The 17,856-nt window shown below is 41.2% G+C and overlaps 1 protein-coding gene across 1 annotated transcript in view; it reads left to right on the plus strand.

Moving 5' to 3' along the window:
• LOC124283107 (alpha-N-acetylgalactosaminidase-like) overlaps nt 1-17,856 on the plus strand; it is an 84,643-nt gene that overhangs the window by 52,384 nt on the left and 14,403 nt on the right. The window contains 4 exon segments of the mRNA XM_046719133.1: nt 1,939-2,099; nt 4,936-5,110; nt 6,380-6,554; nt 9,859-9,956. Coding sequence (XP_046575089.1) covers nt 1,951-2,099; nt 4,936-5,110; nt 6,380-6,554; nt 9,859-9,956 — 597 coding nt within the window. The 5' untranslated portion in view covers nt 1,939-1,950.

Here is a 17,856-nt window from a genome sequence, read left to right on the forward strand (position 1 = left end):
TGTGTTTCTTATAGATTTCCTTGTCAGCTGATTGTCACAGCTGGTGGCATGGTTGTAAATAGCTGGTGTTAATCATGTTACTTGCTCTCTGGCTTCAGTGGTTGTGGAAACAGTTCAAGTAAGTTGTCAAGCCTTGTAGTGAAAGATAGGAACTAGTCCTGTCATGCCAGTTTTGATAATGGAGTAATTTTTATTGAGTTAATATTGAAATTGTCTGAGCAAATGGGATTTGGAGAAGTACCTGCTCCCTGGATCACCCAGTGTCTTATGTGCATTTTGGTTAAATAATACGTCAGTTTGATATTATAAATGATCAAAATGAAGTCAAATTTATGTGGCTTATCCAAATTTATATTACCACAATGGGAAATGTTCTCTGTAACCATGGTAACAACACACTGAATCCACAGTTTGCAGCAGTCTGTCAGTGTCATCTGTCTATGGTGTATCACAGTCAGTGGCATCATCTTGATCATGGCTGTAGCTGTCAAACAGTGGAACATGACTCAGTATTGTTTTGTAGATGTTTGTAACACTTGATGTCATAAATGGTTGATTGGATATGAAATGATTTCGGTGAAACAAATAGATGATGTGAGTGTTTTCAAATAGTGACATCCTCAGTGGAAAGTAACCAGTTTATTTGAGAATCAAAATTTCAAGCAACTGCTTTTCATACAAATAATGCCAATGATATAATGATCTGTTAAAGGCACAATGTCAAACATTTTCGACAATATTTTGGCCTGTATTATATATATTTGGGGGCATCTGCACTCACTTTAGCTTCCTATTGATGCAATAAAAGACTTATTATCCCTTTCGACTTGCCTGAAACCGATAATTGAAACTGGAAGGCGAACGGCTTCCAAACAGATAACACTTGTCATATATGTAATGTAAACAATTGCTCCATACATCGAAAGCTGTCGTACGTGGTGTTGTCGGTGTTTGCCGAACTGGATTCAATCACAGGTTGTGTGTAGGATATTAGTAAAGAGCGCTCCAAGGGACGTAACTCTATGAGGTTCGCTTGAAATGATGTTCAGCTTGTAGAGGGCGCGAGACTCGATTTAATGCAATGTTGCATCAATACATTCAAACCTTTTAATTTGATATTGTAATCCAAATGCATAGATTTATTTGGGAATAACATTTCTCAAACTCATTCATAGAAAATTATGTATGTTTGTGGTGAAGTAAAATTTCATGTCAACATGATCATGCCCGCTAATTCAGTTATACCATGACTATAACCATGATAACCTGTTTCAGTATTACATATACATGTACAGAAACATGTTATTGTCTCCAAAATATGTAGATTACATTGTAATTTGAATGTTATACAATGTCGACTAATACTGAATGTTATGCAATGTCAATGGAATGTTATACATTGCTGGTCATTATTGATTTGTCCATAGTGTGTTATTTAAAACACAGCTTTGTAATATAGAAGATCCTTAACATGGGGAAAAATCATTATTTTGTGAATGTGGTCATAATTTAGCCACTTACTTCATGTAATTTTAACATGTTTACAGTGGTTGAAATAAAACAAATATAAGGGGAAGGAACAAGTGGTAGTAGTTGTGGTAGTGATAGTAGTAGTTGTAGTAAGTGAGGTGAGGTGAAATTGGGTTTAACAGTAGTAGTAGTAAGTAGTAGTAGTAGTAGTGCAGTAGTAGTAGTAGTAAGTAGTAGTAAGTAGTAGTAGTAGTAGTAGTAAGTAGTAGTAGTAGTAGTAGTTGTAGTAGTAGTAGTAAGTAGTAAGTAGTAGTAGTAGTGTAGTAGTAGTAGTAGTAGTAGTAGTAGTAGTAGTAGTAGTAGTAGTAGTAGTAGTAGTAGTACTAGTAGTAGTAGTAGTAGTAGTCTTGATGTTATAACACCCACTCAAAGAGCCAATCACACCATAACACTTTGCACTCTTTCCAGCTAACTTCAAGAATGCACCAGTACCTGTGCCTACTGTTGCTGTGTGGGGTCGTGCATGGACTCAACAATGGCCTGGCTCGCACACCACCCATGGGTTTCTTGTCCTGGGAGCGATTTCGCTGTAACTTGGATTGCAAGAATGACCCGGAAAACTGTGTCAGGTAATGTCGTTTGTCTCTTGATGTACCCGTGAAGATCCGGGTTAGAATTGATCTTCAGTAACCCATGCTTGTTGTAAGAAGCAACTAACGGGATCGGGTGGTCAGGCTCGCCGACTAACGGGATATAGCTGGAATATTGCTGAGTGCGGCGTAAAACTAAACTCACTCACTCTTAATGTCTGTCCCTTGTACTTAATGCTCGTCTTTTGTGATTTGAACATCTGCCTTAGAGTAGAACTACTAGTGGGTTGGTGGTTAAGATGTGAGCTGTGTCACACCAAGAGATGTTCAATGATTGTAATCTTTGTTACCCTGACAGATGATCAGCTTAATAGGGGATAAAACTGGTTGGATTGGAGTTGGTATACTGATTGTGTCGGGACTCCATGAGAAACTATGGCATGGTATCGTTATGGCCAGCAGTATAAAATATGGTGTTAGTTCAGACTGGTACAAACAGCACATATATATACATTACTGTGTACTTATATGACTAATATAAAAGTGTAATCTGTATGTGACGTCCAACCCTATTCCACCACTCCTCACCACCATACTTTTGTATGGGGCGACATGCTTTCTGTGCATGACCATACCTGGAGGGGCATGGGGGGCACTATTTTCTAAGGCACATCACTTTGGTTTAGTTTGGTTGTTGTTTATCCCCACACTCAGCAATATTCCAGCAATATGGTGGCGGTCTGTAAATAATCGAGTCTGGACCAGACAATCCAGTGATCAACAACATGAGCATTGATCTACACAAATGGGATACGATGACATTTGGCAACCAAATCAGCGAGCCTGACCACCCGATCCTGTTAGTCGCCTCTTACGACAAGCATGGGTTACTGAAGACCAATTCTACCCCAGATCTTCACAGGTCTCATCACTTTGGCCATTATTCAAGAGAACACAGATGATTCAATAACTATCAGCAACTGATTGACCAACAATATTACTGAACTGATGCTGTTTGTGATCAGCAAACCAATCAAAATACTTTGTATATATTAACATATATAAGTATCATAAGTCCTACAGTATTTTGTCTAAAGCTCTTGAGCAGAGAAAATTATTATTACTCAGACAGATATTATGATTTTCAGTGTTTGACGCTAACACTGATCTGCTTGTCTGAGTCTAGCATTTTGGGAGGACCTGTAAAATGAACTAATTACTGCTCCAGTGACCTAGTGTTATTTTAAGGACCTACAGAATAATTTTATTTGAAATTTTGAAATCTGTGATGATGATGATGATGATGATGATGATGATGATGATAGATGAACTCTTGTCCACAAACAATGTTTACAACCCTGAATGGCACAGTGCATGGCAACCCTGCATACACAGTGGTTACCTTGTGGCTGGTGCCTCATTGTAGTTTGGCCAGTAATTATTACCTTTCAAAACGCTTTTCTGAAAGGATTATTGCATCCAGGAGAGGTCAAACAGGACCAGTAGATGTGTCTTTGTGTTGGTCCGTTGAACCACAGACAAATTTTGGTCAGTCGCAGATACTGGTTATGTAATCCCCATAGCTGTGACTGATTCACCTTGCATGCTGACAAAAGTCCTATAGTTGGAATGTAACAGGTGTAGACAACATGGTCAATAACTGCCTGGTAAACAATAAAGTTGTTGACGGTTTAACGATGTCAGGCCACAGTTTTATTATTATGTGTGTGAATAGCTCGTGGCAGGGTATAATTTTTCACATTTCACACCCCATGATAAAAAATGTGCCAGAATTCACTGATTCTGAGTTCGATTCCAAGTTTGGCCTGATTATGTTTCTACATTTCTCAGAACTGTACCTTGGTTATGAGTTCGACCTGTGTATTAAATTTACCCCTGGGAATGGCATTACTCCTGGTTTTCAGACTGTTTCAACTGACTACCTCATGTACTTTATAATTAGTGGCCATGTTTGAGATGTAACATGTATGCAAGATGACTTACTGTTGTATATTACGTGTGACGGGTGCCCTCCACGGTACGAAGTGAATCACTTGACCCTAATTAATTCAATCACAGTGGAACCAACTCAATCAGGGTGTGAACATGGCGATTGTGAATAAAGTGCACTGTAAATCCCCAAAGCTTGATAGTTATTGCCAATCATAACTAAACAGGTTCGCTATTTGCCCTTAAGAAATTACGAAGGTCGAAATTTTGTTCTGCAGGTAGTAAAGTTTTTTATTTATTCCATCTAACACTAGTATTCTCACCTTATCAATCTTTTGTTGGATAAAGAAAATCATCTTCCAACTAAATATGACCTATAGGCCTGGCTGAGAGATGCATGCAGTCCGCAAAATTTACACTGGTCCTGTGGTCCCTGGCTAGTAAAAATTCATCAGGACCGCTAAATGATAAGATTGCAGTGGTGCTGGTGGAATGTGTATTTTGTAGTGATAGTTAAGTAAATCTACGAATGTTATTTTAGACCAGTCAAGTATAGACAGGACCACTTATTATTGTCCACTCACTGGTCCTGTGGTCAGGTGGGAAATTTTGAAAGGTTATTTCCCTGTGCATGTCTTGACTGAAGGCCCTCATAGCGGCACTCGGCTATTGCGGCTGAAGATATAGTATCCGGGCTTCAGCACTATAGCTATGAAATCTTACCTGTTTACCTCACTAATTTATTTGTACTTGTGAAAAAAACTTTCAATTCAATGTCAACTTCAAATTGTTATTTACTGGTTATGGAATGTAGACGGACACAAACGTTCAGTCACAAATTGATTCTGAATGTTTATGGCTAATAAATATTTCTCTTCATAGTTTTCTCTTGTGTAGTCATAGTTTCCCTCCTGTCTGTTGACAGTGAACATCTGTACAAGTCCATCGCTGACGTGATGGTTGCTGAAGGTTATCGTGACCTTGGGTACGAGTATGTCAACATTGACGACTGCTGGCCTGCCAAGGAACGTGATGCGGAGGGCAGGCTCCAGGGCGATCCGGACAGGTTCCCCAGTGGCATGAAAAACCTGTCTCAGTATGTAAGTACCACATGTAGAGAACCTCAACATCAGGGGAGTAGGGTAGCGTTGTGGTTAAAGAGTTCAACTGCCACACCACCAACATGATTCAGTTCTCCACAGAAACCCTCTTCTTGTGTCTCCTGATGTCAATTTCTGGAATATTTGGTTGCAGGACAAAATACTGTCTCTCAAAACATCAGGGTAGTTGGGGAGCCCTGTGGTTAAAGTGTTCAACTGCCACACCACCAACATGATTCTAGAATATTTGGTTGCAGGACAAAATACTGTCTCTCAAAACATCAGGGTAGTTGGGTAGCCCTGTGGTTAAAGTGTTCAACTGCCACACCACCAACATGATTCTAGAATATTTGGTTGCAGGACAAAATACTGTCTCTCAAAACATTACATGAAGGTTTTATGTGTGTAGATAGTAGAACATATTAATGCTGTCTGTTTCCTCCAACTTACTGATAGATGTCACATCTTTCTACTAACATTACAGTAATGGTGGCTTTCTTAAGAGTTGTAAACATCCGAAGACCAGCATCACTTTGAGCTTTCCTTCTACAATGAACTATTTCATTATATATATTTCACAATACTGACTGTTACTATATTTTCTTGATATAAGGTATGCAAGTAATAATATTTTTCATTATGAATATATTGTTGTAGCAGTATACTGATCAATATTTTCTTGAGTGAGTTACACCCTGGTCTGCTTCAGTAACTGTCCCTGGTGACTGTAACTGTCTTTGATGACTGTAACTGTCCCTGGAGACTGTAACAATATATGTGCAGTTCTCACTATTTCAGTCTACACTCACAGATCAAGTAGGCTAAGTCAGTGCCAATCACTACTATAGTTTCAATTATGAGAATAGTCCAGATAAATGAAGGTGAGCTGCAGAACCATTACTCTTTTTATCTTCTATAATGTGGGGACTCTGGGTTTAAATTCATCAGGGTGGTGGGGTAGCCTAGTGGTTAAAGCATCTGCTTGTCATGCTGAAGACCTGGGTTCGATTCCCCACATGGGTACAATGTGTGAGGCCCATTTCTGGTGTCCCCCGCCATGATATTACTGGAATATTGCTAAAAGTGGCGGAAAACCATACTCACTGACAAACTGATCGGTTGGTCAGGTTTGGTGTCTCGGCGTCATGGTAACCTGATGGCATGGCCTGTTTCTCACAATATCAATCATTGGATTGTCTGATCCATGTTCAATTATTTACAGGCTGCCATCATTGAACTGGAATTTACTGGAATTTATTGTCTGTTTAGATGCATTCAAAGGGGCTGAAGCTAGGCATCTATGAAGACTTTGGTAAAGAAACCTGTGCAGGCTACCCAGGGAGTGAATTCTTCCTCCGCACAGATGCAAACACATTTGCTGATTGGGAAATAGATCTCCTCAAGTTTGATGGTTGTAATTCTGATCCGAAAGATATGGACGTAGGTAAGTACCATTACAATGAAAAAAAATGTTTATAACCATGATTCGTAGTTTGAAAATTGTTAACACCTTCTCTTAACTGTCGAATCAGTGTCCTGTGTCCTATCACATAGCTAAATCAAAATTAAGTTGTTTTGTCTCCAAACGAAAAGGTCAATGACCCTTCATTTTGTTGTGAAACGTAATCACTTGTAACATTTGTGTTCTAATACCTGGCCTTACATTTTCATGCAGGCTAACTAACAAATTTTAATTTGCATGAAGCTCTGTATTTTTTGTACATCACAGCAATCCACCATTTCCAGTTTCTGTAAATCTATTACCATGCTAACATGCTTCAGATGTGAAGGAGAAGTAATAGCAAGTTATAGATGTGTTTAGTATTTGAGAGAAAGCAAAACTAGACCAGTGAAAAAGTAGTCACTGCTTGTTTCAGTTTTGAGAGAATAGTGAAATCTGATTGGTTAACTGTGTTTTACTGTTTGGACATTGTGCCATAACATACTCATGAATATGGAGATATATTACATACTCATGAATATGGAGATATATTACAGTTTAACGGATAACTGAGGATGATCAATCAGTGGCTGGAATATTGGTGACACTGATTACTCTAGAGATCATGTCAAAGGCCCTAAATCTCAGGTCATCTTACATAGATCTTGTATAGATGGGAACATGAACCATATGTGGAGTAGGGGAAGTGAAGGAGGTAGATCTGGGTGAAGGGGTGACTAGTGAATATTCCCAGGGGTGTTGGTAATTTTTAAGAAAACATTTTCTGAAAAGATATTTTACATTAGACTTTAAAAGAAAATGGAAAACACTGGACATCTTGTATTATCTGAATTTTGGGGCAGTGGGGTAGCATTTTCTAGGGCTCTTAAAGGAAAATAAACACTGGACACTTGAAGACCCAGGTTCTGTTCCCCACAAAGGTTCAAAGTGTGAAGCCCATTTCTGGTACCCCCTTTGTGATATTCATGGAATAATGCTAAAAGCGGCGTAAAACCACACTCACTCACTCACTATCTGAATTTGTATTGTCCACCTTTGTGTATATGCCGCTGTTCTGATATAGACGATAAATACTTGTGAGAATGATGAGTGCCAGTATGGTATCTGTAGTATGGAATCTGCTTGAAGACTTGTCATTCTCTTGCATTGAAGGTATATTTTTGTGCAGTTCTATAAGTATTTTTATAGTCTCAATCTTTGACAAAAAACAAATGTGTTTTTGAGGTTCTTGAGAGGCATTTAGAAGTTGGTATTCAAGTAAAATGTGTTTTTGTTGATGACTGAAAACAATTTTATCTCAGACAAAAATCCCTGGCCCCCTCAGAAAATATTACCACAACAGGACAGTCAAATGCTGATTTAAAGTGGGTGTTTGTATACATTATACTTGAAACATTTCAGCTGGCTTTAAACATATTTTCAGCTAGCTAATTGTAAGGTCATGTAGGTCCCTTGAAACAAAGCCTTTATATATGGCCTTTAAAAGAACCAAATGTTTTTATTGCTTGTGTTGTAATTGAACGTCTGTAGCAGTGTTTTCATCAGTGATCCCCTTGTTGAGCTGACATGTATGTTTGGCCACCGCAGGGTACCCGGTGATGAGTAAGTTCCTGAACCTGACCAAGCGACCCATGCTCTTCTCCTGCGAGTGGCCGCTCTATGATCACCAGGTTGGGCTCACCTACCATGCTATATCTCTAATCACACTCTCTTTCAGAAGGCAGAAGTTCTTGCTGTGGTGTAAAAACTGCTGTAACCTTGTACGAATGTCCATGACTAATCTGAACACATACATGTGTTGTTCAAAGATTCAGGAATAGTTGCAGAAGGTATTCAGAAGGATGAGGTTGAAATGTGGAAATCTGGATGACATATGATCATATGTGATTTGTACTCATGAAAACGAAATGCTGACCTCATCATTGTCTGTGGTGTCTTGACATGCAAGATCAGTACATATAGTATCAGAAATGAGAAAACACATATTAAAGTTATAATTTGACATTTTGGCCCACACTGGTCAGAAATTTGAAGATTAAGAGGAGGTGAACAAAGTCGTCCTTATGGGTTTGTACATGTTGCTAATGTAATGTGATTTTCCATAGGTCTTTGGACAAGACATGTTTCTGTTCCTGTTAGTGTATGGACAAGGTGGCAACAGTAACTGCTGTAGCAGAGACTGTAATTAGACCGAGGGCCACTTACATTAACTCATGCACCAGGTTACTCCACCATGAGCATGTTCCTGAATCTGACCACACGACCAATGCTGTTTTCTTGTGAGTGGCCCGGCTACCTGAGAGCTGTGGGAATCAAGGTAGGCCAGACGGAGGCTTGGCTTCCTGCTGGTGCCTGTTGGTGCCTGCTAGTGCTTGCTGCATGCATGCTTGCTGTGTGTGGTCAAAGGGTCGTATATTCAGGGGGGTTGTGGACACGGGGTTGTATATTCAGGGGGATTGTGGTCAAGGGGACCTGTATTCAGGGGTTTTGTGGTCAAGGGGTTGTATAATCAGGGGGTTTGTAGTCAAGAGGTCGTATGTTCAGGGTATTGTGGTTTTAAAGTCCGTTGATTGTGTATGGATATTCTGAAGTCTGTTGATGGTGTATTGATGTTTTGAAGTCTGTTGATGGTGTATTGATGTTTTGAAGTCTGTTGATGGTGTATTAATGGCGTATTTAAGTCTGTTGGATACTGTGTTAGTCTTTTCAAATCTGTTTGATGTTGTATTTCTTGAAAGAAGATTACATAGTGTTCAGTCTGTAGAGTGAGTGAGTGTGGCTTTACACACTTTGTCAATATTCCTGCCGTATCAGCAAGTGACCAAGATAATGCTTCATGACCTGTGCCAATGTTTAGAACCAAACCTATGTGAGGACTGACACTGCAACATGAAACCTCTGCCCCATGACGTTTTTTGACAAGGTTGATAACGAATAGCATTTTTTTATGTTAAGTATGTTTCTCACCTGTTGGGGTCATATGCGGATACAGATGCAAATATGAAAGGTCATTTTCGAAATGCTTCTCTGTGGAATTATAATCTATTTTGTGATTAGTTGAATCTGTGATGAAAACTGCAACTAATAACTGTTTGTTTTAGTATTTCAGTCACAGAATATTAACATTTATGACGATTCAAACTGCAAAACGACTGTTCTTTAATGCCCAGATTGGCTGAACGCTCTTGCACATGTCATGACAATGATATACAGACACTGACAGGTTTTGCCTGAAACTGCTGCTTGTCCCACTGGTTAAGGGTATTGTTTCATGTCTGTTCTACAGGCTATCCTTTGATGGAGTTTTTTCTCAACCAGACCGGACGACCTATTCTGTTCTCCTGTAGTTGGCCTGCTTACGTTGTGGGCACTCTGAAACAAGTGGTTAGTAGCTTGCATCTGGCAACCTTTCAACTCTTTCTGCTTTCTATCTTCTGTGCACTCTGTGGGAATCTGCCAGAGTAGGTTTCTGGGTCCCAAATATATCGTAGGAGCTGCTGTAGCTTACTAACGGGTATCAGGTGCTGACAATGTGTTATTAGGCTGATCATGTGTCATTGATGACGTTGTGGTTCAAGAACCACTACAGTTAAATGGCCAAGACATGCCTATTCCCCATGTTTTACAATATTAGCAGGCTTCTGTGATAATGCTATCAGGGTTTTACCTTGACTTTCAAAAGTAAGGGTCCAAAAGGACCCCCATCAATAAATTTTATGGGTCCTTGCTGATAATAGATGAGTAGGGTCCTGTGCCTGTGTAGTGTACATTAGAACAGTGCCTGGACTGAACCAGTGGTCATGTGGACAGTTGTCCTCACTGATGGCTGAAATAACAGATACTGGTGACTACTCTTCATGCGCTGGAGGTACACTCTTGTTATTTTTGTGTGTTTCTCCAAATGCAGTATATTTGGTTTTCTGCATCATTCTCTACATTTGTGCATCACGTAAATTGTTGCATAATCACTATTAATTCACAAAGGTGTGAATTCTTTAAGGTACTTATTTTCCCTTATGCCACTAACAGCCTCTAGTTTGTTACCTGTTTGTCTATTCTTCACCTGCTAACCCCTGAAGGTGACCACTTGCTGGAGCTCTGTTAACACCCTGGGTTCACTTGGTTTGTTTAGTTAGACTAATTTATAAATTTCTGTTTCAACCTTGATGACATTTTGGGACCAGGGTGCAACTTCTGTTTGTCTGGTGCCACTTGGTTGTCATGTCAACATACAGGGTAAAATCAAGTTCCTTGAATTGAGTCCTGAGAAAGAAAACTATAAAATTTTGCCTTATAATTGTTGAATAGCCAATACAGACCCCACTCAAAAAGCGCCTTCTCTGTAACCAGAGAGAAAAATATTGTCTTCACAAATGTACTTACATGTTTACCTGTGCAAGTTAATGAGGTCTCTGATCAACTGGAAATATATAAACCATAAAACAAAGTGGCATTTTATGATCTTTGGTTTACCTTTGGTCTCAATCTCATGAAACTCAGACCCGTCTCTTGAAACTCAGATCTTTTCCACTGATATGATACCCCTCTATAGCACTAAATGAAACTCAGATCTTTTCCAGATATGATACCCCTCTGCACTACCTCTGTTGGTGGTTGTGACAGGGGAACTAACTTATCTGGCTAAAGGTGTCACAGCTTATAGCACTGCCACCATATAGCTGGAATATTGCTGAGTGCGGCGTAAAACCAAACTCACTCACAGCTAATAGCTTCTTGGTACGAGTGAGCATTGGATTCAGACAAACAAATTTAATTTCTGTATCTCGAAACTATAACTCTGGAATGTATATGGTTTGGACTGGATATACGATATTACATTGTTGTGGATATTTAATGCACCCTGTATGTTTTGAACCCGGGAGCATCTACGCCTAAAAGGGAGTACATGCTTACTAGAATTTCAAAATCAAGGTGGTGAATATATGTTGTTTCGAAGGCTGACATCCATTAGAATGAAACACCTTCATATTCTTCATTAAGATCAGGGAGGGTTCAAAGCAGTTCACATGGGTACAATCTGTGAAGCCCATTTCTGGTATTATTGCTGGAATCTGCCAAAACTAAACTCAACTCACTGTTATGAAGGTGTCTTCACCCAGTCACAACTGAGGTGTCTTCTGATCACACAGAGATATTGTGTTGGAGTGAAGATGTGATTTTGATGAGTAAGTTTGAAAATTTTTCCAAGACAAGCATCCCTTTATGCCTTCCTGCCAGACTGCTCTAACGGGCTATGATATAAGTACAATGTAGCTTTTGACACAACTCACTTATTCACTGTTTCACTAAGGTCACGAGAGTCAGGGACACAGTGAGTAGTAGACAGGATGACAGTCCTGGACCAGGGTAATCTAAGGCTTCATTTAATAGATAAAGCCTTAGTTGGACCCTTACCATTACCATCTACTACAGAGCTTTATTTCATAAAATAAGACTTTAGTCGGGATTTCAAGCAAAATGTCCCCGATGGAGCAGCCGTTCGGCCATCACTGATTTTAATTTGATAGCGCCTGCCGGTTTCTTGTCAGTGAGTCGTGTGATTTCATGGTTGATTGCCGACACCACCTTAGGGAGCCGTTCAACCCATTCCGTCATTGTTTTCCTGGGTTGGTCATCTCTCTAGCGCATTACTGGTGCCCAAATAAACGCTCAGCCAAAGTCCTATTAAATCTTTCAACTATGGCTTGACTGCGATGAGCCCCGCAGTACCACGCCTAACCCTTGTATCGCGGCTTAGTCAGCAACTGCGACACGGCACCCATGAACTCGCCGGGGTCAACTTGCAGCTCTGTTGGCCAAGTCAGTGGACTGCGTTTGTATATGCGCCCATGGCTTGGAGCCACCAGATTCGAATCTTCGCGTCAATGGTTCAGCTTCCTTATACCCGGCTGGCTACATCCACGATAGTCAGGGCATACTTGTAGGTTTTTACGCCTCACCCTGTCGCGGAGGTAGGAACAGCAGGTCTGCTTGGTGAACGCGCATAGGTATATTAATACCAAACTTCCTTCTAGGCACATAGCGTGGTGGTGGTAAATATATCTGCCAAAGTGCTTGTTTTTCAAGCCACGCTTTTGGTCTCCTCGGGGATACTCGCGCCATTTTAGCCAGCTTATCTACAGCTAGCTCCTTTCCAGTACCCACGCGGACTGTAGTAAATAGCCTCAAACTTTTTCTGGTTCCGTGACATGTCGCCATTTATTTATACCTATGTTCTTGGTTCAATTTTCTCATGCCCGACGCTGCGTGTTTATCCCATCAATAGCTATCCAACGCTTAGTATCCATAGGAAGCGACAGGGGCGTCTTGTTTATTGTCAGCCCATATATCCTATGACTATCACTTCTAAGTGTGTTCATTTTATGTTTAAAGGCACGGGTCTTGAACAGAGCCTTGAATCTGGCGCGTGTTTGATGTGTTGTTTCACCGCGTGCTTCTTAACACCTCTTAGCCTTCAGTTTCACCATTGTCGGCCTTCAGTATGGAGTACATCTTAGGCCTCAACCCTATGTACTCGCTATGTAGGCGCCAGCACACTTCGTCCTTCATCTTACCTAGGACCTTTTTATTCACCGTGCTGTGTATGGTATGGTCCTTGGGGTAGTCGCTGGTGTCGCGACAAATCGAGGTGTTTTTCATGTCCTCGCATTACATGTCCTCGGTTCGAATCTCCATCAGCAGGAATCCGTGTCAGTGTACAGCACTTCGCACCTGTCGCCGCATTGTTTCTTAAGCTCGTTGTAGTAAAAGTCGTTACATCAAGTGTTTGGATAAATCAAGGATGCTCATCCCAACGTAAACAGGTCGGTTTAATATTATGTGACTTTCTTCATGTGTATGGCAGCCAGGTCGCTTATCGAATATCTTACTACGGTTGAATGCAGGGTTAGCGATCAACTTCCTGAGTTTTTCCTCCTCATTCGAATCGAACCAGCTTTACGTCCCACCCGCTTTTCTTCAGGTTTTCCATCGCCTTTACCGGACACCGAAGTTGTTCATGAGCTTATACAAGTTTTCTCAAAGTCACTGGTGGCCAGCTTCGCAGGTCCGTGTTCATTCTGATGTAAGGCTCCATCCAAGGACTTTGGGCAAACTTCAGCACTCTCTGTGTATTTTGGTCAGTTTCATACCCAACGACAGGTACAGCTGCAGGTTGCGATAGTGAACGATGTACTTGGTCTTATTCATTAAGTTAGGCACGAAGCTTCAAGCGCCGTCACCCGCCTATCTAACAAGTTATGTTGGTATTCAGACATCCAGTCTGGGTTAACCCTCATACGTTCAGGGGCTAGGGGTAACTGTTGTTAATGATGTGTGTAATGCCTTGGGATACTCCAAGTCAACCGAGGATATAACCTTTGTTCGAATCCGGTAGCGATGCTCATAATATCGGGGAATCGGATGATACCCATTCAAATCCCCTGTGGGTAGATACTGGCTCATTGCCCAGCCGTACAGGTTGCTTGGCGCCGAGATAGAGAATGTGATTGGTTGACTTGCTAGGGTCGTAGTCCTTCACGCATTGATTATTTGCTTTAGCTGTGTCGTTTGGCTGCCATGGAGATCCCACCTCGCAAGCCTTTCTCAATGAACAGGTGTATGTCATAATCAGTAAGCAATTCCAACTTAACTCCGGTCTTTTTAAGCAAGGCATCCCACGACAGGCCTGGGCTGGTGTAATACCATGCCGGATCTAGTTTATACTGCTTGATACATGTCCGCCTAAATGTCTCAAATACGCCGCTAATAGTAGTACATCCATCTTCAAGTACAGATCGTGATAATCACCCAGGGTTTTACAACCAAGTTTATTCCATACATTAATAGCGTCTGAAAGTAATGCGAGTCTTCGGATATTTCCGAGTCGGTCAGATTGCTGTAAAATTCTCTGATGGGGGTAGTCTGGTCTCCGCGAACTTAGTCCAACTATCCATGTACTCATAGGGATACACACCTTTCCTCATAAGCAGAGATCTAGTCACCGCCTGTGTATCGATCGTTGATAGGAAGGTATCGTTGGTTTTAATCAGGCGGCTGGCTAATGACGACAATAGAAATTGACACGAGTCAATGAACCTAAGTCCGGCTAAGCTGAAAGAGATATTTCTCCATGTTGTTGGGGATGACGTTATATTACCATCGATTTTCAAGCGATGGCCTGCATAATCAAGTGTGAGTCGTACCACTCTCAAGTTGTGAAAGACAACGGGAATGTTTATTGTTTTAGGGTTGATTCTAAGCTTAAGGTTACACTTTTCGTTAGGCGGCATACCTCTATACTTACCGGTTATGTGACAGTGATCTCTCACCGAATCACCGTTATGGTGAGTCACACACGTGACAGTTAATGCTCTGGGGAGTGAGCTAACCTGTCGGGCTCGGGTCATAACGCATGGGAGCTGATTCTATACAACGCCTTCCTAATAATTTCTTCTTCCTGCAAACACTTTAGAAACCTTTCAACCGCGTCAGGACCCTGTATACTCACGGAGATTTCGCTTCACCGTCACAACGGACGACTATGTATCCAAATCCACATGCTTCATGCTCTTGTGTTTTATGTGTGAAGCTCTCACCTGTGGGTAGAGCATTGGGAGTACCCCACTCTAACAACCCCGCCTGTGGAGTATCCTCAACAACCTTAATTGGTTTGATCAATGCTTCAAAGTCGGCGTTATATAATATAAGGCACGGACATTTGGTGCTTGTGGTTGTAGAATTTTAGGGGATATTGTCACCTTCCTCGGCATGTCGATGCGTATAGTCAGTCTGTCCCACACCTTGGCAATACTCCTGGTGGGATTCTAATAAATCAGCTCGGCTGAAACCGTTGCAGACATCATACAAAAGTGTTTTTTCCCATCGTGTTTCGACTGATGCGTGCAACAACCGACTGAAATGTTTTATTCACGCGTGTAGTGATACTTTTCACCTCGCTGGATCATAAATATATTGATAACACGCTTCCCACCAACGAGCTGAGCCTGTGTATTATTGTTGTGTCGATCTTACGTGTCCAAAGACATTTATAGCTAGATTATTCTGTTTTTCTACTTTAGTGATCTGAGATATGGTGGTTGGTTCATCTATACCATCCCAGTTGAGTCCATCGTCTTGGGATAGCTAGAAAGCCTGTCTGAATGGAGGTGTCAGCTGGAAACAAAGCTGATCTGATAGCTAATCTCAAGCAATCGCTTTCTCTATTCTTAACGTTGACCATGGCATGTTTTTCTTATAGTATGGAGGCAAGTCTAGGTATGACCAGCCTCTGAACGGCCGCGTAGTTAGCTATGTCTAGATAGACAATATCGATTTTATCTACAGCCCACCCGATCCCAAGTGTGTGTAGCGTTCTAGGTGTTCCCTGTATCTGCTGAAAACTAGTATCGATCGATGCGCCTTATAGTCTCTATCTGGGTCACGACCCCTTGTACACCTCGGGTAAGGCTGAACGTGCTCAGTAACATCCCCCTAATGTTCTTCTCGAGTGTCATTTTAATTGTGATTTGAAATTTAATACTTCCAAGACTGGCTAGTTCCTGTTTTATTTTATCATCTATCAGGGCTTAATATCTGCGACATCTATGTTCCTATTAACATGCATCGCCAGCCTCTTAAATACTTACCACAGCTACCAGTGCGCATTTGAACTGTATAGTATTCATAATTGCGCATTACACACCTAAGGAATTAATGTCTAATGGGCCGTGAAATGTAAAAATCATAAGGTGTTATATATCCTCTCCGGCCACCCCAACCAACTATATTTAGATGGGCTGTTTCGATCCAGTGCTCACACTGTTTGATATAGTATTCCTTGAAGTTTAGCAGGTATTCCGACATACTTGTATAACAATCTATCTGATATTGAGTCGTGATGTTCCCCACACATACTGAAGGGATCAGTATACTTAACACCATCTTTAATCCATACCATTTTCAATATTACCTGAAATCTGAAGTTTAGTTTATCTTTGAGTATGTTTTTACCGAGATTCGATGTCTTCACTGGGATCAAGTTCCACAAACATATCTATATGTAAGTGTAATAATCTCTAATTGGGGTATAGTTCACACTGCTATCTTGAGAAATCGCCACGCTCTTTTATGTAGGCCTTTTTTCTCGTAGATGAGGTGATGTCTGACTCACGTCACTCGTGAGCTTTACATAAACAATAGTGTCCTTTGACTCCTATACCACACACAGAACACGCAGTAGTTGGGACTTCCCATGGGGAATAATAGTACCCATGAGTACCGCATTCCCTACCACAGGTCTCGGTCTTCCCCATAAGTATATATTCACATCGGTACATGTTAACATATTTATATGTGTATTAGTCTAATTGTTTCACAACCAAAGCAGTCACGCTATACCCAGCGCCGCATATATGAAGGTCAGTTCACGATCCATTTGTCCCTTGGATGGTGTGTAGTACTGGAGCGAGTGTTGGCTTCTGTAGTGGCTCCAATCGCTTACCAGTTAATAAGTAGTATTGTCTCCCGCGCCGTGGTACATCGTGGAATGTTTGAACGGCATGGTTTTCACGCCTGAGTTGTTCGTTAATGTGTCCGATCCGCTGGAGGCGTTGTTTAGCGTACTTTCGGCCTGTGCTATTTGTAACTTCTCAATGGCGAAGATCGTGCGCTTCCTCTCGCCTGTATTTCAGCCGCGAGACTCGTGGATTTAGAGAGAAATTACTCCCGGAAAATGCCAGGGCATTCACTAACGCACCACCGACCATCATAGCAATCGTAGCCATCCTTATATTTATTTCATAATATCTTCAGGTATTATTCCTTGTTTTACTAGGATGTCTTTTTGTGGCCATCGCTGTCACCAAGGTTCATTATTAGCATACCCATATCCTGCAGGTTGAAATCTGGCTTGATAGTTGGTTGTTTAAGCACCATTTTGGTCAACCGGCGTATCCTACGGCTAGACTGGCGACCACGGTGGCGTGGTATCGTCGTTGCTGACGAACGCCCCTCAGACATTATGTATATGATATAAAAATATATATTTTATTGCATGATATGCGGGTTGACCTCTAATTGTGGGGGAGGGTTTCCTTCCCTGGGATCCCTGTGTCGTGTATATAACCACGAGATAGCCACGGCAGCAGTTGCGCATACAACTAACAAGAGTTGCTCCGGGTGAGTCACCCTGATAATTTTATGTTGGTTACACCACCGTTTTTTACCGGCAGCTACTCTCTTAGGATTCTTCTGCCTGGTTACTGTGGGAGGGGTCACCTCCAGT

The sequence above is a fragment of the Haliotis rubra genome, unplaced genomic scaffold (assembly GCF_003918875.1).
Source record: "Haliotis rubra isolate DU_JTF1 unplaced genomic scaffold, ASM391887v1 Scf31, whole genome shotgun sequence".
In the NCBI taxonomy this organism is placed as follows: domain Eukaryota; kingdom Metazoa; phylum Mollusca; class Gastropoda; order Lepetellida; family Haliotidae; genus Haliotis; species Haliotis rubra.